General features: G+C 35.0%; 4 protein-coding genes across 4 annotated transcripts; 2 read left to right on the forward strand and 2 right to left on the reverse strand.

Moving 5' to 3' along the window:
* The first annotated feature begins 973 nt into the window (after window positions 1-973).
* Window positions 974-3367, forward strand: LOC124913789 (protein PIN-LIKES 7-like). The gene is made up of 10 exons (XM_047454204.1): window positions 974-1030; window positions 1321-1504; window positions 1593-1672; window positions 1765-1889; window positions 1967-2091; window positions 2167-2346; window positions 2437-2550; window positions 2630-2730; window positions 2803-3041; window positions 3123-3367. The coding sequence occupies exons 2-10, from the start codon at window positions 1370-1372 to the stop codon at window positions 3245-3247; spliced, it is 1224 nt and encodes a 407-aa protein (XP_047310160.1). The 5' UTR covers window positions 974-1030; window positions 1321-1369; the 3' UTR covers window positions 3248-3367.
* Window positions 3368-3479: 112 nt separating this feature from the next.
* On the reverse strand, window positions 3480-13540 carry LOC124913788 (exosome complex exonuclease RRP44 homolog A). Its single transcript, XM_047454203.1, has 24 exons — window positions 13370-13540; window positions 13155-13292; window positions 12912-13069; window positions 12247-12302; window positions 11747-11869; window positions 11442-11572; window positions 11099-11339; window positions 10094-10247; window positions 9406-9646; window positions 9071-9227; window positions 8924-8992; window positions 8073-8198; window positions 7918-7970; window positions 7033-7139; window positions 6537-6591; window positions 6336-6435; window positions 5698-5809; window positions 5347-5467; window positions 5027-5086; window positions 4822-4927; window positions 4627-4722; window positions 4102-4183; window positions 3943-4008; window positions 3480-3846 (listed from the first exon to the last, which is right to left on the reverse strand). Exons 1-24 carry the CDS (start codon window positions 13421-13423, stop codon window positions 3624-3626), a joined length of 2829 nt encoding a protein of 942 aa, XP_047310159.1. The 5' UTR covers window positions 13424-13540; the 3' UTR covers window positions 3480-3623.
* Window positions 13541-18533: 4993 nt separating this feature from the next.
* Window positions 18534-22138, forward strand: LOC124916825 (serine/threonine-protein kinase/endoribonuclease IRE1a). The gene is made up of 7 exons (XM_047457594.1): window positions 18534-18931; window positions 19151-19376; window positions 19458-20776; window positions 20857-21029; window positions 21222-21468; window positions 21538-21841; window positions 21912-22138. The coding sequence occupies exons 1-7, from the start codon at window positions 18759-18761 to the stop codon at window positions 22050-22052; spliced, it is 2583 nt and encodes an 860-aa protein (XP_047313550.1). The 5' UTR covers window positions 18534-18758; the 3' UTR covers window positions 22053-22138.
* Window positions 22108-25449, reverse strand: LOC124916824 (glutamate receptor 3.6). The gene is made up of 6 exons (XM_047457593.1): window positions 25082-25449; window positions 23643-25000; window positions 23302-23579; window positions 23191-23222; window positions 22716-23122; window positions 22108-22635 (listed from the first exon to the last, which is right to left on the reverse strand). The coding sequence occupies exons 1-6, from the start codon at window positions 25362-25364 to the stop codon at window positions 22171-22173; spliced, it is 2823 nt and encodes a 940-aa protein (XP_047313549.1). The 5' UTR covers window positions 25365-25449; the 3' UTR covers window positions 22108-22170.
* Window positions 25450-26243: the final 794 nt, after the last annotated feature.

Below are 26243 nucleotides of genomic sequence, written 5' to 3' on the forward strand. Positions count from 1 at the left end.
AATCCGACACAAGTATCCATTTACTCTCACATATATCCAAATTAACCACAGCTCTCGACCCGGTAATCCGAACACTTTAAAAATTAAGCATCATTATATATATAGATTTGTAAATTAATTAATTAATTAATTTTTAATTTGAATCTAGATACAAAAGATAAATAAAAATTAATGTTTTCAAAACATGTAAATAAAACTAATAACATAATTACTCACAAATAAAGAAATAAAAAACAACATTAAAGGCTGAAAACTCCAATGATAACTAATTTATAAGAAAATAAATAAAATATAACTCATGAGTTTTTGAACTATTTTTTTTTTCTTTAGATTAAATTTTATAACATACATCACAAATATACTCTTTTTTAAATATTTTTTGTTATAATAATCTTTTAAAAATTATAAAATTAAAAATATCTTGTTTCTTTCATTTAATGTGAAAAATATTTAAAGAAGATAAGAATCCATATCATAAATGAATAATGTCGAGTTCCAAATTTAAGATCTTCTGACTTAGATCTTCTCTTTGTCCAATTATGGAGATTAAAATAATAATTCAAATATAAATTACAGAAAAAATAAATGTGATATCTAAAAGAGTTTATATATTATTTCTTACAGTTTTTTTTTTTATTTTATCAATATTAAATATCATAATCATGTTTGTTTGAAAATTTTCAGTAACTTAATATAAAAAAAATCACATTTTCTATTAACTTTTTACTTTAAACATTGTTATTTAATTCAATCTCACTTATTTTGTTAAAACTAAAATTAATTCTTTTTTTACTTTTTTTTTTTAATTTTTAAAAGTGATAATTATCAACAAAATCAATTTCCCTTTATAGTTTGTTATTTTGTAAAAGTAATTTTATTAAATGATTCTGATTATTACAAAATAATAATTTTGAAAAAAAAAAAAAAATATATATATATATATATATATATATATATAGTACTGGCTACTGCATAGAAATGCGCAATATTTAGCTACGTAAAATCCAGCTCTACGGCAGTGGTGGTGGAGGTCAGATCTCTTTTCTTCCTAATTTGTTTCAAGTTCTTCTTAAAAAGAAAGAAGAATATATATATATATGGAATGGATGGATTGATATTATAGCTGTAGTGTAAATTGTATTGGTGATAAATTGTTAATGATTTAATGAAATTTTAATTATTGGTTGAATTTAAGATATTACTGTTATAAATGCAAAGATTTTCATTTAAATGAATATTATATGATTACTATGCATTTAACTTCAAGGATTCTATATATGTATCTATATAGCTTGAGATATTGACAATATATAGTTTCAGGAACAAGTGCTAGAAAGATTCTGCTCCTGAGAAAGCTTGAAAGAAGGAGATGGGGTTTTTCACACTTTTAGAGGTGGCTTCTATGCCTGTAATTCAGATGCTCTTAGTCGGTACATTGGGAGCTTTCATGGCAACAGATTACCTTAAACTTCTTTCTACTGATACTAGGAAGTCATTGAACAAGGTTTGTTTCGAATTCGAGATGATGAATGAATGTCTTGTGTTAGTTGTTCATGAGATGTAATTATAAACTTTTATATAAACTGTTGCAGATTGTTTTCGTTGTTTTTACTCCAGCACTTATGTTTGCGAGTTTGTCCAAGACTGTCACATGGGAAGACCTCATGGCATGGTAGGTTTGTTCAAATTGTTCTTGATTGTAAAACTAGGAAGACATGTATTTCTGTAATTTGTGCTTGGTTGGTTGATTGGTTGATTGGTCAGGTGGTTTATGCTGGTGAATATTGGTTTGACCTTCTTATTTGGAGGATTACTTGGATGGATTGCAGTAAAAATACTAAAGCCAGAGCCACATTTAGAAGGGTTGATTATCGCATGTTGCGCATCAGGTATATTAGTGTGTGTATATATATATATGTAACAATTATAAATATAGATTAAATTAATGGTGTTATTTGAATATTAGGAAATTTGGGGAATCTTTTGTTGATAATAGTACCAGCAGTTTGTAAAGAAGATGGTAGCCCTTTTGGTAGTGATCATCAAGCATGTGGTTCCATTGGTCTTTCATATGCATCACTCTCCATGGCAGTAAGCACTTATTATCATCATTTCAAATTTGAATTTTTTTTTATATTTATTTGATTATTATCTCAAAACTCACAGCTTGGAGGTTTCTACATTTGGACTTATGCATATCAATTGATAAAAAGTTCAGCAGTTAAGTATAAAGCTGGTCTTCAAACAAATCATGATGAAGATATAACAGCAAAGACACCAAACAAGGACTTAGAATCTGATAGCAAGACTCTTCTTTTGGATGGAGGAGAATCTGATTCTCTAATTGTATGTGGTAATTTATATAGCCTATAATTGAGGATTTCATTTTTATTTGTTTCTAATGCGTAAAATTGTCATTTTCTTTGATGAATAAAGTTATCTTATCCTTTGGAGCAAGTGGATTCAAACAAACCATCAATGTTGAAAAATGTAGTTGAAATGCTCCATCAAATATTGGAGGAGCTTATGTCACCACCAACCATAGCTGCAGTAACTTACTATTTCTGTTTTATAACTTTTATTATTAATTGGGGACCGGGGATAATAGTAGGTTTGAATGATCAAACAGATAATTGGCTTCACTTTTGGAGCCATCCCATGGCTAAAAGAACTTCTAATTGGGGACAAGGCTCCTTTACGAGTGATCCAAGATTCGGTGAAGCTCTTAGGGTATGTATCTAACTTAAACACGTTTGGGTGATCTTGTCATAACCCAATAATTAATTCACTCGACAATTGCAGAGATGGTACGATTCCTTGCATCACCCTCATACTCGGGGGCAACCTAGTTCAAGGGTTACGGAGCTCTAGTCTGAGACCATCGACAACAATTGCGGTTATATTCATAAAGTACGTGTGTCTTCCTATAATTGGGATGGGTGTAGTGAAAACAGCTGGAGGGCTTGGCTTACTTTCAGACGATCCTTTATATCACTACATTCTCATGATTCAGTTTGCTCTTCCTCCTGCAATGAATATAAGTAAATTGCCCCACACTTACAATAATTCATTCATTCATTTTCTCAAATAAAATCTTATGATCATGATATTGAATTAAATAGGTACGATGACACAGCTGTTCGATGTTGCACAAGAGGAATGTTCAGTGCTCTTCCTGTGGACTTATCTCGTAGCTTGCGTTTCCCTCACTGTTTGGTCTACTGTTTTCATGTGGATATTGTCCTGAACTAGGGCTACTGTCTTTTATCAATAGTGTGCTTTATAATAATTATATATGGAATCCAAAAACATGTGTAGGAAAAAGATATATGTTTTAATCCAAAAACAAAGGAACATGTGATTTCCATGTAATGCTGTCCCCACTTGTTCTTGTTAGGTAGCCTAGTCATATCACATGTCAACGCTAATTAAAAACCAGAACATATGGTATATATTATTGAAAAACAGTGATTTTAATCAATTGAATTTTAAAACTATTTCAAAATATAATATAATATAATTCTTTAAAACAGAGAGAACAAAAGAGTAGACAATATTCAAATACCACAATCTAATTCCCTCGTATTAACCACTACATAAATAAACAACTCACAATTGAGAGACTAGGGCTGGTCGTCGATCGGGGAAATAAGGTTAAGTTGGAGCTTTGGTCTGTTTGGTTGTGGCTCAACCACCTCCAGGTGAATCTTCACAGACTGAAGAATGCCAAAAGTAACAGTTCCATCTATCTTCCTTACTTGTTGCTTCTGTTCATCAACCACCCATTCTCCAGCTCCTTTTTTATCACCCCTTTGCGTCAAGTAAACTGGACCCTCAATGCCGAACCTATAAATTTCATTTTCCCAAATGATTGGAGGATTAGTATGTAATAATTTGCAATAGTATTTACTACTACTACTACTACAAGCTAAGAGGACATACTGGGGAACAAAGACGATGAAGCCATTTGATCTTATCTTCAGGATTCTCGCATCAGTATCTGTTGGGCTGCACATAAGGATACAAGGTTCCGAAATTAGTTTATGATATGCTCCCAACCCAAGAAAGAAAAAGTAAAAGGTTATTTTTGGTAATGCGTACCTTTTCTTGAAAAGAATTAGAGTAAAAAGCTCCACCGAAGCCCGGCTTGCCATCTGAGCATTCCTATGTCTGTAATTCAAATCTGGAGTGTGACAAACACCAAAAAACTATTGTTATGTTCTGTCAACCAACAAGTTCCAGACATAGAAAAAAGGAAAGGCTCCCAAACGTGAAAATGGTAAAATGAAAACAAATAATACATGGAACACAAATATAGTACGACTCTTGTGCAGAGACATTGGTTCCAAAGAAACTTAAATAATGCATTTTGCATTTTGTCAATTCCTCAATGCCACTAAATTATGTGCCTTAAAATTCACTGACACCTTATAAACGCTAAGGACATTTATCAGCTCAAGAAACCAGACAACTTTTACAACAGGCACTTCCAAGGAAGCGTTTGTCCATACAAAATCAACCAAATGAGAGATTTAATCACTATATTGTTGTAATAAGTAGTCCATTGAAGCTTGCATCAGTTTCATTGGAGATTAAATCACTATATTCTGTACAAATAGAACTTACTATCAGCAATGCTAGTAAGCTGGGGTCTATCTCGAAATATCTCCGGTAGTTTGTATATCCCTAAAGATGCAGCCAACAACCTATGCACAATGACATCTGCAGAGAAGGTTTTTTCATATCAATAACCATAAATCCATAATCTTAGGCCTTATCTAAAATGAACCATCACAAACGATACACAAGACATTGACTTACCCGCATATCTTCTGATTGGAGAGGTGAAATGGGTATAGAGAGGTGCGGCGAGCCCGTAGTGAATATATTCTGGAGGACTTAGATCTCCACTACAAAAATATACCGCCTGCACGTATTTAAAAGCGTAAGTAACCCATCAAATGCGAAAAATTGATAAGGAAAATGTACTCCTTCAACCAAAAATAAGATCAGTGGGGAACTTAACCTGTGTCATACATCGAGTTGCCAGAATGCGGATTAATTTGTTCGAGAGAAGGTCATCAGTCTAAAAAATCATAACCATATGAAAAAATCAAGTTAGAATGTTTTCATATTGAATAATTAAATAAATAATCATTTTAATAGAAAATAAACAAATCAGAAGCAAATCACATCAAGAGTAGATTATGTAGAACACAGTTGACTACGGTTAAATATAAGCTACTGATTTTGCATATAGTCAGATTCCAGAAACAGAATTAAAATCAGAGTTAGAAATTCACAATGTGCCTAAGCATTTGTAGCATATTACACAAATGAACTCACCATAGCACGATCAAGTGAATCAGCGAAATTTTTAGAAGTTGATATATCCAAATTAAGACCAACAGCGGTAGCAGTACGAAGCAAGGGTTCAAGCATCTCTTTGGTTGGACTTGGATGACGTCTGCAGAAAAAAAACAGCAATATGAACTAAATCTTTTACAAGATCATTACAAATTCTCGTCGCATTCTAGCAAAAATTATTGATTAGGGAAGGATATGAGTCCACATCAATGAAACCGTTAGATTAATCTTTGGATTAAGTTGGTTAGGGTAAATTAATTCCAGAATAAAACAGAGTTAACGAAAAATTAAGCACAGTTAATGCAAGCGCCAAGTTACAACTTTATGTACCTAAGCAATGAACAATTAGGAAAATGTTGGAGGATTTTTTCTGCTACTGAAACATTGGCAGCAAGCATAAACTCCTCAACCATCTGATTTGCTTCTTGAATTTGATACATTCCTGCAATTACACGTAGATTGAGCACTAATTAACAAAAAAACGAATCTATAACTAGATTGCTATGTTCAAAATTCAGGAAGTAACTAAGTAAAACTAGAAAAGCTCAAGATAGAACGATAAAATGCTTTATTTCACCAAATCCAGTAATTATCTAATCATATTGTCTATTGTCCTGACGTTTCTCCTGCCACCATCTTAGCCTAAACCCTAAACCCTAAACCCTAAGGTTGACCGCAATAGCAGGGCATGACATTTAGGCTATCAAATCTACCAACAAAAGGACATCTCAAGTGGGTACCTTATAAACCCAAGAATCACCCTCCAGTTTCTGATGGAGGTCCACCTAAACTAGATAAAGGCTTTATTGTACTTCCTTTTTGTCTAAACAACCTAATATTCAGTTTATTCACATTCATTACACTACAAATTAAGCATTCATGAGTATTCTAAAATTAACTGTTCTCATTACATAGCAAGGATGATTAAAAAAAATTAAACCAAAAAAGAAATAGAGCTCTCATAGTACCAATATCAAGAGGATCAAATGATTTTGTATCAAGTTTGAACTTGACTTCAGCAGAAGCAAGAGTTAATGCTCCTCTATCAATACGTCTCTTCCTCATTTTCTGAAAATGAAAAACAAAATATTTAGCAGAAGCTACAATGAAATATCTAGTTGCAGCAATTATCAAAGAAGAGATCATACAGCAGGATTGATTATGCATACCTTTGCTAAAGCATTCATATTTCGCAAGTCCATAGTTAATGAGTCAGTCAAGCGACTACGAAAGATAACATAAAGTAATGTCAATAACAAACAATATCAGCAAGAAACATCCTGCCAAGTTACTGCAGTATGATTATTTCTAGAACGAACTTCAGTTCATAAAAAATTGAAAAATAAACATGAGCTGCAAAACAAATAATCAAGCGATGTCTTGTCAAGTTTGATGGAAACACAACCTGGTGCACCAAATAGTTAATATATTATATAGCAGGGAGTAAATGGGCTAGCATAAGAATGGCAAAGAACCCTTAAAAGGGATAACATGAACCATGACATAATACATGACAAGCTTATTATTATTGAAGTGTAACAAATTGATCAGGTCACCAAAAAAATCATTAAAATCCAAGAAGAAAAATGAAAATAGCATCCATTCTTGAAAATAACATAGAACTTGAAGTAGCCAAAGGAGGTAAATAGAATAAAGATGGAGCACCTATCATCCATTCTTGATTGAGCTTCACCATAAGAAAGCGCCGCAGATGATTTTATCACACTCTTTGTATAACTTGTAGAGATAATGTCAGCTTCAGGTGTCATTTCCTGATATTTTGGCGCATTGTGAAACAACATAAGAACACTTGCTACATTCAAATAAACATGATCCGCACTATAGTACAGCAAAATGTTAAAAAGAAAAAGAAGATTGAAACGTGTTTGAAGTAACATAATAGGAAATTTTATGCCACAAATCAAAATATCAATGTTTCCCCAAAGAATTCTTGAGCTACAAAGTTTTTCTAACAGCATTCAACGTTTCCAAAGCTTTGCAACAAATCCAGTGATCACCCAGATTGGAGAAACATGGAAGTGTCCTACTCTTAATCAAAGGTGGGACAGAATGAAAGAACTCCCACCTTTATTCACATTTTGATTAAAATAATTCTAAAGAAATATTTTGAAATTTGATTTGTACTACATTAATGTATAGACATATACCACTAGACAAAACACAGATTCTAGAAACTTCATCAACAGTTATCCAAACTACTATTGCAAAAATTATTCTCTTATTCTCTATATCCATCTAACATCCCAATGTTATAAGAATATGGATGCAAATAAATACTAGTCCTAAAAGACCAGTTGCACATATGGTTTCACTTAGGCTCATACTAATGATGGAATTAACTGCCCTTAGTAGAGGGGGGTTATCAAATATGAACAATAATATGACCCATATAATCCAGTATTTCCAGTCATATAAAATTATGAAGAATCAGATGAAGCTTGACATGTAAAGTTGTTAAAACTCCAATTTGAGACTATCTGGTCAAAGAAACAGAAGTGAACCAAGTAGGAAAAAAATTTCATGACTCACCCAAATAACAGAAAATGCTAGTCTTTCCACGTCAGCTCGAAGAGAACAAATATCTGCATGACAAAAACGTGGACAAGTGAGAAAATTATTAAAAACTTGGCAGACAGGAAATTCTAACCAATAGCCCCAATAAAGCACACTGAAAAGAAAACTACCCTCTGTCAAAGGCTTAGGAAGCATGTCAATCCGTCGTTCAACAAGGTAAACAGATGTGCCTCGTTGACTAGCCTCATCATCAAGAGGCGTTCCAGGGTGAACAAAATTTGTGACATCAGCAATATCTATTGCAAGTAATTAAGGTCTAACGAGAAATATGCGTCACAGCTAAATCACACTGTTTGTCCAAGAGAATCTGAACATGTGCAAAATGACTATGAAAGATGATTTCAGATGGGAAGGAAAATAAAGCAGAAATTAAAACAGATTTAAGCACATTGCAGAAATGTGATTCACAACAACAAACAAGAGAAGAACAACAAATAACAAGTTGAAAGGATGCAATCCAACTCCAATTAATGCTGACTAGATTGTGGGAAATGTTTGCAAAGCAAAACACGATTGTACACAGCTCCTAAGTTTGGTTAGTTTTGATACAGTGACACACATGAATTGGGCAAAGTCTAGAAGCATCTTTCCCGTTTGGGAAGGATTAACTAGAATGAAAAAACAAGCTATCCATATCCTTTCCTCAAGGAGATATATGCAAATGACAGGTAAAGAACACATGCTCAAGAAAAATCTAGTATTCTATATTATTAAGTATTAACAGGTTTTAACATGAACAGAAGATGATAGACATTAATATTTCAATGTGCATATTTCCTAATCAAGATTAGTGTGCCCCCTTTCCTAGGATGAACTTCCTTATCCAGATTATTTTTTCCTCAAGTAGTTAAGCCTCGGAGTTAGCTACATTCCTAATAGAAATGGAGAACATTTTCTAGATGATGCTTAACATAGTTAGCTTTTCTTGATACTATGAGATCAACAACTTAGCTAAGGATACGGACTCCAACTTCATAGTTCCCAGTTGGAAGAGCCGTACAGTGTAATGCATCATCAATATCCCTGCATCCTGCAGAAAACAAGAACATAACTATTCACAAAAAAGTTCATATACTGGAAACAAAACGGTAATTGGACTGTAATATACCAGGAGGATCTACACTAAAGGCGCACAGGTGACGTAGATCCTTCCTGATAGGATTTTCCAGGTCCTGAGAGGATACAGACCAGGGTAGTGGTGGCAAACATGACAAAACTTGGGAAGAAAATGGCCTGGCATCTATGTCATTCTCTATCAAAACTACCTGCCATTTGCACGAAAAGGAAAAAAAAGGATTCATCAAGGATCATGCCCAAGTCTCTAATAAACCAAGCAGTTAACAGCAATATCAACAACATAACACAAACTGATTCTGGAAGTAGATTATACCTTTAAAAAGGATATATGAAGTAAAATAGAAGCTATGTTGTATTAGTAAATACCTCACTTTCAGTATCTTGGTCACCTATTTGTCCTATTGTACGGACATAATGGCCAGAAGGATATCTTGATGAGCAATCCCAAGAATCAACGGCTACAATAATCCTTTTATCCAGAAGATTCTCCAGTTGTCGTGTTTGAATCCTAATCTTGGGAAGTCTGCGATCTTTGGACATAAACATTGCATGAGCAATGCTACCACTGCCTGCAGGCATAGACATTGGCTCCAGGGATCCACAATACCTGCATGTCATCAAGCAAAGTAACTGCACAATAATTTCTAGGAAAATCGAAAAGGCCAAATTCAGGCAAAACTAGCTCAAGACCCAAAAGTATACAATTACAAACTAAGCATTTTGTTTAAGACATTATAAAAAAAGAATAAACAAGAAGACTCATTTAGTTCAGTGATAAAGCGCAAGAACTCATGCCCACAAGGTCACAAGTATGAGTCTTCACACCCAGACCATTTTAAAAGAAGCAAATGCAGAAACAAAATTCTTGTATAAAACAACACAAGTAACAAAGGACTGCACCTATTTTCATGTATTTCGCATGGTAAATAGATGTCACAACAATGCCACCCATACCCCCTCTTTCTTTTTTATTATGTCTCAATTCTTCCCCCATGATAAAATCATGCACCATCATCAATCTACAATAAAATCAGTCAATGATAAGCTTACTTACGAATGCCAGTTTCTTTTTATGATTCCAATGACACGTCCAGAAGGACGAGAAGGTACAGAATGTGGATCGTCTGAAGAACCTTGAACAAGATTTGTTATCCTAGGAGCATCATCAGCACTGCCTGGAACCAGATGAACACCTTCCTCTTCATCCTCTGAAATATAATGTTATTGATGCAAGATCAGTCAGTGTTAACAAGCTGAAATACTAGACCACCAGAATATCCACATATAGATGGAATGCAACAAAATTGTGCAAAGAAATAACACCTTCACATGCATTTCAGGGAATGTGTTTTAGTAGTACACAAAGTTTCAGTACAATTTTCTCAAAAAAAAAGGTTTTAGTACATGGATTTTGTTCAAAGTATATCGTATATATTGTTCAGTGCCAGAACTTTAACTGGTCTTTAATTAAAGGGCAGTGAATTTGGAGAAGCATTCTCATCTTATACAGAGAGTTATGAGATGGAATAAGAAGCAGTAATTCTGCCTCCCTAGTAAAAGATGAACAGCCTGCTAAGAACTCGTTGCTTTCAGAGTTAACAAATGAAGCCAAATGCCAACATGTGTATATGTCTCCTAAACAGTCTTAGCAGATGAACTATTATGCTTGTACATTATCCAGCTTCTTTATAGTTACAAATCATACAAGTTTGCAATAACTTTATGCTTGAAGGTCATGTTTCATCAATGTGACACTAAGACTTAGCTTAATGGTCCCATCTCCAAACTCCTAGCTTACAGTTCAGTTTCTACTTATAACAAATATATTCTAGGATGCGGAAGTCTGGGGTCATACAAGTCCAAAGTAGCTTCATGATACACTTTTGGCCATCTCTATTGGCAGACATGATCTACACATTAATTTGATTCTAAAGCTTAGGTTAGATGTTAATCTCTTAACATCCAATAAGAGGTTAAGGGTTCAATTTCTACCATGCATATAAAAGGCGTAAGGGGAAAGTGGTTGGCCATGTGGACCCAAAACACACACTCAACGAACCTTCATCAGCAATGGAGAGGGACTTCTCATCATGCCACTGATCCTGGGGCAATAGTTCTACTGCCACTATATCACCATCAAAAGACCTGTTCATATTTGACCGACCATAAATAATAATCTCATCACCGATGCTTTCACTTCCTACATATGCTTCAAATGGATTGTAGCGATTCACACGGAGCTTTCCTTGATGGTAAATTCCATGACGCAGACCAGTGATCATTTCTGACATTGGCTTATGCTGAAAAATACAAGGGGAAAATCAGATAAATTTTAGTTCGACTGGGTTAGCGATACCATTAGACATATTTAAAGATATTAGACATGATCTCATACACAATACCTCTGAATAGACCACTTTTCTCTTTGAAGGTCTTAAATCTTCGACATCCTCCATTCTTACATCCTCTGAAGAAGGCTGAACAAGCAGGTCAAGCAATTCTGGCTGACCAAGTGATTTCACATATGATTCAACTGGAATAAACAAATGTCAACATTTGCTTCATTCTTCGATGCCCAATATAATAGTATTAATTAAAAGTTTTAAACTTAACAATATTACAACAGAGGGAACAACAATCCAATAATTAAAAATGTTTATGGGCTGCTAGATAGAAGGAAAATGGAATCTTGGCGTTGAAAGTGCACCTGTCTCTGCAGAAATTCCTTCTTCTATGGCTTTCCTCTTGTTATCTCTGTCATTTGTAATTAGGAGGACTCTGATTGAATGACCAAGGTGATTTTGATACCACTGAGTTGCCACTCGTATAGCTAAAGCAAAAACATTGCCACATCAGGTCATGGAATACACAGAAATTACAGCATACTTGATCAATCCTAATGAATATAAAATAACACAGAGATTTGCATGATAAACTGTATGAAAAATTATGATTTTATATTATGATGGGGTAAATCGCTGAAGTGAAACAAGATACTCCTTAACATCAGGATACAACAAGGTTGAAACATCAATAGTTGGTAGAACATAGACATCCTAGTTAAGGTGTCCATATAAAGGATATAACAAAAAAAATCACACAAATTAGTTAAATTCTCCATTGAAAGTTTTCATCAATAGGTAAACTTAAGGTCAGTAAATGATCCAATGTTGCACCAAGTAATTAAGATAAGGAGAAAAGAAAAACCTCTATCATTCCGATCATTTGGACTTTCACCAACCATTGCCTTCACATATGTATCCCTTCAACAAAAAATATCACATCTCAGATCAACTGTTAAAAAAATAGAATGGCTAGGCAAGAAAAGCATTTATGCTAGAATTGTCAAGTATGATATGATGATAATCAAAACATATAAGATCAATCACCCCCTAAACTTTTACATATTGGGTCAAATAAATCCCAGTCATCTTGGCCTTGTCTCCTCTGGTACAAGGCATACAAGACACATGGAGGACAAGTTTAAATATATGCAGGACAAGTAGACAAATTCTAAACAGAAATTGAAAAAGCTTGTATACAATCACAAGAATAAGTAAAACTTCATTCACTATCCTCAACTATCTACCCATTTACTAGAAACTATTACGAACACATCTTATCTTTCTCTGTAACTATGATCTCACTCCTAAAAGATATGAACATTGTAAGAGTTTCAGAGATTATATATGAGATTTTATGTAGGTTGTTCCCTTTTATAGATAAGTAAAATTATTTATTTCTAGCATTATATCAACATGTCAACTTATCCTTACAAACGATCTGCCTGTTTTTAATGCTACGAACACCTATTTGGAACTCGCGACAAATTAAAATTTAAAATAATATGTCAATAATGGCAATTAACTTACTTGTGATGCTCGTTAGAGAAAACAAAGAACTTCTTGGCTGTGTTACTGCATAGAGCTCTAACTCTGTTATAAACCGAAATATTCTTATTTTTAACCTCATCGAGCACCACGGATAACATGATCACATCACTAATTGCTGGATTCTCAAGTAGGTCAATCTGAAACAATCCGAACCATAACCATAAAAACATCAAATCATGAGCAAATAACAGTACTTTATACACTTAAATTCCAACAGTTTACCTGATTGAGGACAACGTTAGTGTCGAGAAGAAGAATAAGGGGAGCTGAGGCGCTTAACCGCGCCCCAGCTACATCACAGACTTTGCAAAAGGTAGCTCCGCAATAAATATCATCCCTTAAATAATGCTCTCTAACGACCTAAAAAACTAAAAATCAGGACAGGAGGAAGAAAAATAATTAACGCTCTGATGCTAGGGTTCATATCGAGTGTGTACCTTGACAACTTTTCCTTGCTTTGTCTTCCTCACGTAAGACTTGCTCTGCAACATCTTCGTCTAGCTATTCTCCGGTTGGACTATACGTCGGCGACGGCGGCGGCGGCCGATATAGATAAGCGGAAGTATATCGTACTGCTTCTAGTTTACCTGAGAAAACCCTTTGTATGAAAGCGCCAAGTACTGTATCAAATATTAAATAATAAATTTAACTTTATAATGTACAATTGCATATTGTGTGATCTAGGGTTATTTAAAAAAAATAAAACATTTTTGTTTTAACAAACAAAAAAAAAAAAATTGGAGGTAGTTTATTAAAATATAATATTTTGTTGTATTAAGTTAAGTAATGAAGGTTGAAGGATGAATTTTAAATCAAAAAAATAACTTACAAATTTGAAAGAAAAAAAATTGAATAAATCAAAGGAAAATAACTACTAATTACTCAACATAGAAATTGATTTGATAAATATATAAAATAATGTGAAAAAAGTCATAATAAAAATAATTAAAAGATAATATTAATATTATTCTTTTTCTAAATCTCTAATATTTGACAATTGACATAATAACATGATATATATTTTTCTCACAAAACATTAAATTGCCTTAGAAGAGTCTATATATTGTTTTTGTTTTTCTTGAATGGTATTATCATATTTGCAGTATTTGAACAAATGAGTATTTCTTTATATCTACGTGCACGAGTAATTATATAAAATTCGAGAATTAGATTTTGATAGTATTTTTAATTTACTCTCACATATATATCTAAATTAATCACAACTCTCGATTCGGCAATCCGAACATTTTGAAAATTAAACATTATTATTATATATATATATATATTAGTTAATTAAAAAATTGAAACGTCACGCGTTCATCAAATTTAGTGCTGAATTTAAAATATAAAGTGTTATTAGCCTAATTGGATAAAGGGTTGTACTTGTTTTTTTAGGTTACAAGTCCGAAACATACATATAGTATTTTTATTTTTATTTTTACCCGTTTTAAGTTTATGGGCGGGTCAACCCACAATACGACCCAAATACCGATTTACTCTCACATATATATCCAAATTAACCACCGCTATCGATCCGGTAATCTAGACACTTTGAAAATTAAAGCATATATATATATATATATAATTGTTAGTTAAAAAGTTAAAAAGTCTCGCATTCATCAAATTTGGTGATGAATTTAAAATATAAAGTTTTATTAGCCTAGTTGGTTAAATAATTTTATTTATTTTGTTAGGTTGCAAGGTCAAAACATACCTATGGCACTTTTAATTTTATTTTTAACCGTTTTAAGTTTATGAGCAAGTCAACCCATAATCCAACACAAATATCCATTTATTCTCACATATATATCCAAATTAACCACAACTCTCGACCCAACAATTCGGACACTTTAAAAATTAAGCATCATTATATATATATATATATATATATATATATATATATATATATATATATATTTGATAAAATTATACATTGTCACACAATGAATAACATAAATACTAAAATTAGTTTCTATCTCCACTTCTAGAAATAATAATTATTGAGAAACTAATAAAACTAGGAAAATTCTTGTACAAATTCACACATATAAAAATAAAAACAAAAAATTATAGTAATATATATTCAATGTTTAAATTTTTTAATAAATCACGAATAATATATTAAAATAAAAAATAAAACGTTCTCATTTCACATTTTATTCACGTCGGTAAACAATTAATTTTCTCACATATTTCATCACATGTTTTTTTCCGGATGAACCTCTAATCTCGTGACCTTACACTTTCACTTCGTCAATCAAATATTTGATTCATATTTTTTAATATTTAACATCGTGACTTCACACTTTGGTCAATCTAATATTTGATTATTATTTGTTTAACCAATTTCAATTGATACCGGCATATTATTCATCGGCAAATCACATCTCAATTACACTTGGTAAAGGGTTGTACTTGTTTTGTTAGGTTGCAAGTTCGAAACATACATATATCATTTTTTATTTTATTTTTAACCGTTTTAAGTTTATGGGCGGGTAAACCCACAATCCGACTCAAGTATCCATTTACTCTCACATATATATATATATATACAAATTAACCACAGCTTTCGACCCGACAATCCGGACATTTTAAAAACTAAGCATCATTATATATATATATATATTAGTTAGTTAAAAAAGTTGAACTTATATTTTGAAAATGTCATGCGTTCATCAAATTTGGTGTTGAATTTAAAATATAAAATGTTGTTAGCCTAGTTGGTTAAAGAGTTGTATTTGTTTGTTATGTTACAAGTTCGAAACATACATATAACATTTTTAATTTTATTTTTAACCGTTTTAAGTTTATGAGCGAGTCAACCCACAATCCGACCTAAGTATTCATCTACTCTCACATATATATCCAAATTAACCACAACTCTCGACCCTGCAATCCGGACACTTTAAAAATTAAGAATCATTATATATAAATAAATTAGTTAGTTAAAAAGTTGAGCTTATATTGTTAAAATTAATTAGTCAAATTTGGTGTTTAATTTTAAATATAAAGTGTTGTTAGCCTAGTTGATTAAAGGATTGTACTTGTTTCTGTTATGTTGCAAGTTCGTAACATACATATAACATTTTTTATTTTATTTTTAACCGTTTTAAGTTTATGGGCGAGTCAACCCACAATCCGACTCAAGTATCCATTTACTTTCATATATATATATATATCCAAATTAATACCAGCTCTAAACATCTTAGAAATTAAGCATCATTATATATAGAGATTATTATGATTCTGTTCATTTTGTTGAGCCACTTTAGGGGTAAACGAGTGAGTCAACTCGAATAATTTCAGGCTCGAGCTCGGTTCGTTTAGCATATATTCAGACTTAAATTTGACTCGAACTCGATTCATACTATTATATTAAATTTGGAGTTCAACTAATATTTAATTAGGCTCAAGAGTTATTCAAGCTCGTTTACGAAGAATGTTTTACGTTAAAATTATTTAGTTAATAAATATTAATTTTTAATAAATATTAAATGAGACTTTAAACGAACATGTTCGTCCATAAACGAGATTCGAATATTTTCATGAGGCTCTAAACGAACATGTTCACGAGACAAGCCGAAAAGTTAAAAACTCTAGCTCGGCTTGTTTCAATTTGTAATATTTTAAACGAACTCGAACGGATTTTTTACTACCGATATTCGAATAGCTAAGAGTAGATCTGTAAATTTATATTCCTAAACCACCTTAAAATGTCAATTATTCATATTCCTAGGAAGCTAAGTTATCATCCTAAGTAAATCCAAAAGCATGCTTAAAAGTTTCTTAACACATCAAAATGCAGAATTGTCAAGATTTTTACCAAGAACATGCAATAATCTTAACAGCACTCTTCTTCAAGTATTTTGCTTCTTTTTTTTTTGTAAGCATACAAGTTAGCATCATTGTTCTTCAAGTATTTTTTTTTCTAAGCATACAAGTTTCATGGACCAATTATCATATAGGTCTCGAGGCATACAAGTTTCATGGACCAATTATCATATAGGTCTTGAGACATATGGGCTTCAACTAATCAAACTCTTGGTCATTTAAGACTTTTCATTAAACGGACATTTGCTTCGTTTCTTTTATTTGACGTGTCATTTTTATCAAATAATATGTCAAATGGTTAATAAATTGAGTAATATGATTAATGAGATACTAAACTCAATCCTTTACATATTTTGATTAATAAATTGAGTAATATAATTGATGAGATACTAAATTGAGTAATATGATTGTTATAATTTGGAGTATTTAAAAATAATAATTAGTGGTGATTTGGAGTAGATATAGAATATTTTTAAGACTAAAAGATCACGGGTAAGATTCGACTTAATAGACGGTTCAATTTCAACTAAAAATACTTTGAATTGAAGCGGGGCATGATTGTGTGTCTTTAGGGTGTCATGTTAGTTTTTTTTAATTTAAAAATAAAATAAAATATAAAAATAATTAGAGTGATTTTGAGGAGATATAAAATATTTGGACAACAAACCTTAAAAACAATAATTTATAATAATAAAATAAAAAATAATAGTTAAAATAATATTTTGTTTAATGAATTGAGTGATATGATGCATAGTCTTAAAATACCACCGACAGTTTAACCGGTCTAACCGTGAAATAGTTGAATAAACGGTCCGATTATTTACTCCAATACGGTAACTTTTTGAACCGGTCAAAATTCGGTCCAACAGAACGGTTCAACCAAAAATCAGATCCGGAAATTTTTTATTCGGGTACCCATTATTCTAATGGATATTTGAGGAAGACCAGTCGTTACTACATTAAAAAGATCAAATGTTTTCACTTCTTCTTCCTCCATGTTGTCCTTCTTAAAGATCAGATATGTTTAAGGTTGTCTGGACACGTAGGAACACTCTATTGTTCACCATGGACTCAACTTTCAGGTTGTTTGGTAGAAACTACGTTTAATCATTTTACTTGAAGTAAGAGTAACAACAAAATTAAGAAACAAACCACTAGTATTTGAACATTAATAGATAAAATCAACCAGAAGCGTTAATAACAATTAAAACCTTATGAATTTGATGGATGGAACAAAAGAAACGTAATTGTTTAGAATTCATAACTAGTATTTAAACATTAAAAAAAACTGTTAATTCTGCCTCTCTTAATTTAGGTTAAATTATTGATACAAAATTTAAACAATAATAGGTTAAAGAAAGAGAAGTCAGGTCAAATTAGTGGTTCAACGGGTTGAAACGATCGGACCGAAGTTCGCTTAAGAAACCGAATTAACGCTTAAGAAACTGAATTGATGACCGAAACAGTTTTCAAAATAATAGTATAATGGAGCGAGTGAAAATATATTTTTGAATTTAGAGTTATTTAAATAACTCAAATTGAAGAATTCCTAACGTAAACAAACCTGTACATTTTAGTAAAAAAAAAGTTATGGATAGAGTTATGGATAAAATGTCATTAATAACCATTTTGATAGAGTTATGGATATCTGTCCAGTGTTTTATTTCCTATGCGAGTAGGGACCATATTATGTTTGAACGGACTAAAAAACTACACCGAGTCAACTCACGAGTTTGACTGCGCTTACTACTGATTAAACAGCAAATCCTCTTCTAAGATCGCCGCACCGGGACGCTAAAAGTGGCGTTGCTGAAAAGTCAGCACCAATCTGGGGTTGGAACATTCCATTTTAAGGGTTGGCGGAGATTAAGTTAAGCTTTGAATATTCTTTCCCTTGATTTGATTATCATCCAACAATAAACGTCTGTCTTTTCCTACTTTACTCCGTTCCAATCCTCAATCTGCGGCTCCGATTTGAATTCTCAGTTCTCGGTGATGAAATTGAACTGGGTTAGATTATTATGTCTCCTTATTCTACTCTCCGGTTTATATACTACCGCCAGCAACTTCCTAGATCTAGAAACTTGGGCGCCACCATCAAGGACCGACTATAGCATTAGCAGCGTCGATCGATCGCCGTCTAGAAGGTCTCTTCTGTCGTCCCCCTCGTGAGTATTTCGAAATTGCACAACTTTTCTAATCGGTGCTGGTGCTTGTGCTTCTCATTTGACTTTGTTTTAAAGACCCTTTTCTTCTATTAAACTGATAACATGTTTATCTCTTTAATCTTTTGATTGTATCTGCAATTGTAATTTAAACGACATTATTTATCATACTGATGATCAACTTTCTCCATCCTTTGATTGTCTCCCTTGTTCATTCAAAAGAGAAGGGGATACTGCCTTGGTGGCTGCCCTGGATGGAACAGTACACCTAGTGGAGCCTAAATCTGGGAAAACATTCTGGTCATTTGCATCAGGATCATCGATCTATTCATCATATCAAGCTTCAAATCATGATTATGATTCAGAACAAGCTTCCCAAATGGATAGTTTCCACATAGAGTGCGGGGATGAATGGGATTTATATGTCCACAGCGCTTTCGGCAAATGGGTATGTATAAAAACTGTTCATTCATAACGATTTTCCGACATAACTTAGAATTTGTGGTGTTAATCGTTCATGTTGTGGCAGAAACTTCCAATGAATATTGAAGAATTTATCAGTACACTGCCATATGTTGCAGAAGATGGAGGAATTATCCTTGGTTCTAAACAAACCTCTGTGTTTCTTATCGATGCAAAGACTGGAAAGGTGATTTATAATTACAGGCTAAATGAAACTCCTGCTGCTGGTGAAGAGACACTCCCTGTGAAAAGTATGGTGAAGCCTGGCGAACTCCCCCTTTACATCACCAGAACAGATTACACGATTAAGTCCTTTTATCGTAACTCGGATAAAGTCGTTTGGAATATGACAGTAGCCGAGATTGGAGCTGCTTTCCTTTGCGAGGAAAATGCGGAGAATTTGGTTGCTGAACCTGGTCTTCGTTTTAATATGCCATTGCCTTGTCAATCAAAGGCCATTGTGTATCGCTTTCGGAATCATAACATGCTCGGTCCATCCTTCAACCCTCATATGCTACGTGATGATGCTCGTGATGAGGAAGATTTGACAACGCTTCCAATGCCCTCATCGTTTGACATGCATAATTCACCGCCTAAGGTTGCTAGATTCTTGGAACGCTACAGTGATAATACGATTTTTCCACTTTCTGGTTCAGTTGGTGAATATCGGGGAGTCAGACTGCCTCGTAAAAGTAGATTCATAGTTCTTTCTGAAAAATTCAAGAAAATTTCTCTATTTTCCTTTGTTACCATCCTTGTGGTCTTAGTCATTTATAATTATATATCGGAAAATGAAAAAGAACCAGTTAAACAGGAAATCAATCACAATTCCGGAATTGTGACTTCAAGAAGGAAGAAAATTCGGAAGCCTGGTAGAAACATCAGCCTTATTGAGAAGAATGAAATAGATTTTCCAGGTAGAAAACCTTGGTTTAATTATGATCAACAAGATGGACATGGGCGTATGATTGGAAAATTATTCGTTTCCAATAGGGAAATCGCCAAAGGTAGCAACGGAACCATTGTTCTCGAGGGACTATACGAAGGTCGCGTGGTTGCAGTCAAACGGTTAGTAAGAGCTCATCACGATGTTGCCTTCAAGGAAATTCAGAACCTTATTGCATCTGATCGGCATCCAAGTATCATCAGGTGGCATGGCGTTGAGTATGATCAAGATTTCGTTTATCTTTCTCTGGAGCGTTGTAATTGTAGCTTAAGCGATCTGATTGCGGCATGCTGTAACTCTGAGAAACAACCTGCAAACTCTACTGAATCTATCTCAGACCATAATGATGCCCTCTTGCCTTCTGCAAATACCATCTCCCAAGATATTAAATTTTGGAAACCAAATGGCCATCCTTCTCCTATATTACTGAAATTGATGAGGCTAGTTCGATTTATCTTGATTTTTTTCTCCTTTCCATTTGCAATGTGATTTGGTAACCAGTTGCGTCTTTTGTTAACAGGGATGTGGTTGCCGGGCTTGTGCATTTACACGATGTGGGGATAATTCATCGTGATTTAAAGCCCCAGAACGTCTTGATTCTTAAAGAACGGATTTTATGCGCAAAGCTGTCAGATATGGGTATCAGCAAATCTCTTGTTGGCGATAAGTCTTCCTTGGGTCATCAAGCTACCGGTAAGAGTTTGTTTGATGTAGTAAAACCTTGTTCGATTGAAAATGGTTTTTTTGGAGGTTATTTAGGTTAAATGAGTAAATTTGATAGATGACGAAAATTGTGTTGTTTGGATTTACTTAATCAAGTGAAGGCTAAGTTTCTCCCCGATTTTCAGTTCCCACGGAATAATTCACTTTTGAACAAAAATTCAGGATCTGGAAGTTCTGGATGGCAAGCTCCCGAACAGCTTCTCCATGAACGCCAAACACGGGCAGTGGACATGTTCAGTTTAGGGTCGGTCCTCTTTTTCTGCATAACTGGCGGCAAGCATCCATTTGGCGATCATCTTGAACGTGATATCAATGTTGTAAAGAACAAACCGGACCTTTTCTTAGTCGAGTACATTCCAGAAGCTGCAGATTTGTTATCCCGTCTACTTAATCCGAAAGCTGATTTAAGGTAGGAGCTAATCCAGCGTTAACAAACCAAACTAATTTTTAAACAAGCTAATCTTATTTGTTTCTTCAGGCCCAAGGCAATAGAAGCCTATCTTCATCCTTTTTTCTGGAGCTCAGAGATGCGGTTATCTTTCCTTCACGATGCTAGCGACCGTGTAGAGTTGGAAAACCGGGAGACAGAATCAGCTCTTCTAAAAGCTTTAGAAAGTAGAGCATCCGTCGCTCTGGGCTCGAAATGGGACGAGAAGATGGAACCGGAGTTTCTCAACAACATTGGACGATACAGACGATATAAATTTAACAGCGTTCGTGACCTATTACGTGTCATACGAAACAAGTTGAATCATTACAGGGAACTTCCAACCCAAATTCAGGTACGAAGAACCTATTTTATTTTTTCCATTTACAAGACTGAGTGCGTTTTACTCACGTTACTCGTATCAGGAACTGTTGGGGCCGGTGCCTGAAGGGTTCGACAGCTATTTCGCCACTCGTTTCCCCAAACTGGTTATTGAGGTGTATAATGTGTTTTATGCATACTGCAGGGAAGAAGAATGCTTTCATAAATACTTCAAAATGCAATAGATTCTGTATTATTATTGTGAACTAGTAATAATGTATTATATATGTAAATTAAAGGTTTTCAAATAAACTTATTCATATTTGCATTATTTAGAACAATAGCAATTTTTATCGTACATATTCACACTTCTGTTTCAGCTAGCTCATTATGGCTTCTCCCCATTGAAGTTCTGTCTAGTTGGCGTCTCTTGGACCGAGCTTTAAATCTTTCTTCCTTCTCGTCAACAAATGAAATAAAGGTTTGGAGCCGTCTCTTTGATCGCGAGGCTCTAATGGGTGACTGCGAGGCTCTAATGGGTGACTCAGGAGAAACATTACTTTCCTCTTCCACATGGTCTCGGCTGAATTGCCGCAGTAACCGAAAAAGGTATATACAGAGTGCAATCAAACAGGCTACTCCACACAAGAAGAATAGTCCTGAGAAACTCTTGAGCTGAAGCCTGTCAACTGAAAGCTTAGCTCCCTGTGAGCTGCAAGCGGTTCCTTTTATCCATTTATCGTGTATCCGTTGAAGATCTCCATTCTCCGATAGCTTCAGAATGGCGGTGGACATGTCGATTGCTAGAGGCGAATCCCTCTGAAATGCCTGTCAAAGAAACGAATAAGGTACTTTGTTTATTTATTTTTCAATTGGCCCTATTTGAAGGAGGGGAGGTGTGAGCTTACGAATCCCCATCCGTTTCTGGTGAATTCTTGACCGACGATGCTGTAATTACATCGGGTGGTAAGGAAGAGATCCAAGTATGCCCTCTCATCGACCACAGCCGCAACGCCTCCTTTATTGGGACCATCGTTCAAGGCTTTCTCAAGATCCTCAGGCGAGTTCAGAGGAATCAACCTGGACTCGTCAATACCCAGTTCAGTGTGCATATAATTTCGGGCAAACGAACCATGTTGGTAGCCAATCGGATACTTGGAGGCTATTAGCGACTCGATCCCAGTGATGGGAGATGAAAGCTGTTGGACCGTGAGTATAGACGTCAGGCTTGCCGTGTAGCTGGAGTTGATTATCAAAACCACAAAGAGCCAAATGAGCATCACCAGCCTACCGAGAATGCTAACTGTATTTTCTCCTGCAGACGACACAGGTTTTTTTGAATTTTCTATGTTCTTGATTTGAAGATGGAAAATTAATACTTACTGTGAGCAAAGAACCAAGTTGAAAAGCTGAACCTGCAAAGTGAAATGAAAATGAGAAGAGAAGTTTGATACATTAAGCTTTTGAGTAAGAGATTAAGTAACTAGTAGTTGCCATAGAATAGTGGTGAGCTGTCTACTAGGAGGGCCGCGAAACTCGTCATTCTGCCTGTGCTCCAAGATCCACACGACCACTCCGACCACCAGAAACGACAGTGCCGTGACAACCCACATGATTGGAGTGAACGGTCTTAGGAAAGCCCACATGTCTAAATCCAGTCTCTTCAAGGGTGCAACCACAACCAAACCAGACTCTATATACGGCTGCGTAAAGTCCACCACCTTTGTCCGGTTCGTGATGATCGCGATATCTCCTATTGCAGCATCATAAACCTAACCAAAACCAAAACCAATAAGAGAAAACTCAGAACAGGGTAACGGTTATAAATTACTCACACCGGCGGTCATCAGGCGAACGATTTCCGTGCAGCTTGGGTTGTTGATCCCATCTCCAAAAGGGACCAGCTTATAAGGGACGGGATAAGGCAACAAATTCACAGCGGCAATGAAAACGTCAATGCAATAGCCTTTAAACATGTCTAAGTCGGGAACATACTCTATGAACTCAAGAAAACTGACACGATTTGGAACTGCGATTCTCAGCTCTCTCCCATTATTTGGGAAAACCCATCCTCGAGGCTTTTCCATCGTCTGCCCTGGCCACACCACGTCAAACAGATTCTGATTTGAACTGGAATCATTTGGAGGCAACTCATATACTTTTTCCGGTGGCAATGTCGATAAGCCGCCGGAATAGTTCGACCAATATCCAACTGTCCTAACGCCTGTTCCGATCACGTTAACCACTTCATAGGACGGGAGTGTAAGCGATCTGTCCGACGAAAAACTTATAGTTCCGGTTAAGCCAGTCGTATTCACTTGTAGAATGCTGTCGAGCAATAGCTTCCCGCCGTTGAAGACATTAAGTGTGTCCAGATTCAGTTTCCCGGAACCAAATTGGTTCAAACCCGAAACATTTGAGAATGAGATTGCGCCACCTCGGCTTAAGAACGCGTCGATCGCATTCGCAAGCAACCACACTGTGTCGTAGGCGTAAAGGGCGTAAACGTTCAAACCAAGAGAAACGTTTTCGGAACTCTTTCGACTGGTCAGGTTATTCCACCTGGAAACGAACCTCCTTCTCGGCTCTGAATCGGGAGTGTGCATTCGTAGAGTGACGACCCCCTGCAGATGGTCCATGGCAGGCAAAGGAAGAGGGGAGTTGGTGTCAAGATAAGTCGACAACCAGTCCGTGGCTATCCAAACGTAGCCACGTTCCATCATTCCAAGATCCCTAGCAACGGAGAGCGTTTCTATCCCCCAAGTTGGATAAGCAAGAATCACTAAAATCCTAGACTGAGCCAGTGCAACCTTAACCAAGACATCAGTTATGTCTGCTCTCGTGGCTTCCACCTTAAGAGGCGCTTTGTAAGAGATTTCACGTCGAGTGGCGGCTAACCGATCGCCCAACGCAGCTATACTGTTTCTCCCGTCGTCATCGTCTATGTAGATAGCTGTAACTTCCCTCCATCCGTAGTACTCGACGAGCCGAGCAATGGCAGCCATCTGGCTCATTCCGCTCTGTGTGGTCCTGACAAAGAAGGGATACTGGAGGGAGGAAAGTGCAGGGTCCGTTGCTGCGAATGATAATAACGGGACATGGAGCTCGTTGGCTATGTGGGAGACAACATGAGCCATGACAGACGATTGTGGGCCGATTATGGCAACTGTGTCTGTCTCCATGAACTGCAATGCTGTTGAAAATTGAAATTGGAATACAAATTATTATTATTATGAAAGAGGGTGCCTTGGCTTGAAGTTGACGATCAACATACCGTCAAGAATGCTAAGTAAACCACTGGAGTTTGAATCGAGCATGGTGAGATTGAGCTTGGTGCCTGGAAGAACAGATGAGTTAGAGTTGATATCTTGGACAGCTGCTTCAATGGCGATTTTGGCGACTCTTCCAATGGTAGAACCGAAGGAGAACATGGATCCGATGTTCACAAAGGCGGGTCTTGTGGAGGTGTTTGGATTAATCATTCCCCCATACGTGAGACAGTAGCACCACCCATGTAGGAAAAACATAACGACAAGTGACATCCAGACCAGTTTCATGGTCAAATTTGTACAACAACTATATGATCAGTGTAAAGAAGAAGAAGAAGAAGAAGTATTTGGGTAATTTGATTCAGCAGCCAGCTTATTAGTAAGAGTATTCTTTGTGTTTTCATGATCAGAGTCAGTCGGATGATCTAGTAATTTCTAAAAATAATGATGAATGAACAGTGAGTCTATGGCCCGCAACTGTGTACCTTTTTAATCCACCATGGTTCAATCACATTTTCTTTTATGATTAGATTGTGTGGATTCTCATTTTAAGTTAGTTTATGCGTCTCAATTAATAAAATATAAAGGCCACAATAAGATATATGATTACAATCTAAATCTTCAGTCTTTAGGCTTTATTGGGTGAGTTATTTATATGTAAAGTCTTGGTTTAGATTTTTTTGTTTTTTATTTGGAGTGCGATTAATTCTTCGCCATAACTTGTAAAGACACTTAATTATTTAATTAGGCGCAGAATTTGTCGCATGACGGACTCAAACTTAGGACCTCGGGGAGGCTGATGTACTAAGTTTGAGTCCGTCAGGCGACAAATTCTGCTCCTACTTAAATGATTAAGTGTATGTTAGAAGATGAGATAAGTCCAATTAATTTTTTTTTAAAACAATGAGTTTCGCTTCTTATTTGAAATACGACTAATCCTTGCTAGACAGGATAAAAAATATATAACTCGTAAACACACTTAACCATTTAATCAGACGAACAGAACTTGACGTTTGACATGTTCAAACCCAAAAGCTTAGAGGAGGTTAGGGATACATCTCTTTGCCGAAAGAAGATAAGTCCAATTGTTATGACATACAAATTTAGTAACTCACGGGTAGGTTAAGTAAAACTATATTCCTTAAAGAATTAAGTTATTTTTAAGAA

This window comes from Impatiens glandulifera, chromosome 9, assembly GCF_907164915.1.
Source record: "Impatiens glandulifera chromosome 9, dImpGla2.1, whole genome shotgun sequence".
NCBI classification, from domain to species: Eukaryota; Viridiplantae; Streptophyta; class Magnoliopsida; order Ericales; family Balsaminaceae; genus Impatiens; species Impatiens glandulifera.

Bases quoted from the DNA above. Each gene is read 5' to 3' on its own strand.
- LOC124913788 (XM_047454203.1), bottom strand. From the start codon at position 13,423: ATGTTGCAGAGCAAGTCTTACGTGAGGAAGACAAAGCAAGGAAAAGTT. The intron at 12,303-12,911 runs GTAAGTTAATTG...TTTTTGTTGAAG, and splicing joins TTCTCTAACGAGCATCACAA to GGATACATATGTGAAGGCAA. The intron at 6,436-6,536 runs GTATGCATAATC...TTTCATTTTCAG, and splicing joins ATATGAATGCTTTAGCAAAG to AAAATGAGGAAGAGACGTAT.
- LOC124916825 (XM_047457594.1), top strand. From the start codon at position 18,759: ATGAAATTGAACTGGGTTAGATTATTATGTCTCCTTATTCTACTCTCC. The intron at 20,777-20,856 runs GCTAGTTCGATT...TTTTGTTAACAG, and splicing joins ATATTACTGAAATTGATGAG to GGATGTGGTTGCCGGGCTTG. The intron at 21,469-21,537 runs GTAGGAGCTAAT...TTGTTTCTTCAG, and splicing joins AATCCGAAAGCTGATTTAAG to GCCCAAGGCAATAGAAGCCT.
- LOC124916824 (XM_047457593.1), bottom strand. From the start codon at position 25,364: ATGAAACTGGTCTGGATGTCACTTGTCGTTATGTTTTTCCTACATGGG. The intron at 23,580-23,642 runs GTGAGTAATTTA...GGTTTTGGTTAG, and splicing joins TTCGCCTGATGACCGCCGGT to GTTTATGATGCTGCAATAGG. The intron at 22,636-22,715 runs GTAAGCTCACAC...TTTCTTTGACAG, and splicing joins CCAGAAACGGATGGGGATTC to GCATTTCAGAGGGATTCGCC.
- LOC124913789 (XM_047454204.1), top strand. From the start codon at position 1,370: ATGGGGTTTTTCACACTTTTAGAGGTGGCTTCTATGCCTGTAATTCAG. The intron at 1,890-1,966 runs GTATATTAGTGT...TTTGAATATTAG, and splicing joins TATCGCATGTTGCGCATCAG to GAAATTTGGGGAATCTTTTG. The intron at 2,347-2,436 runs GTATGTGGTAAT...TGATGAATAAAG, and splicing joins GAGAATCTGATTCTCTAATT to TTATCTTATCCTTTGGAGCA.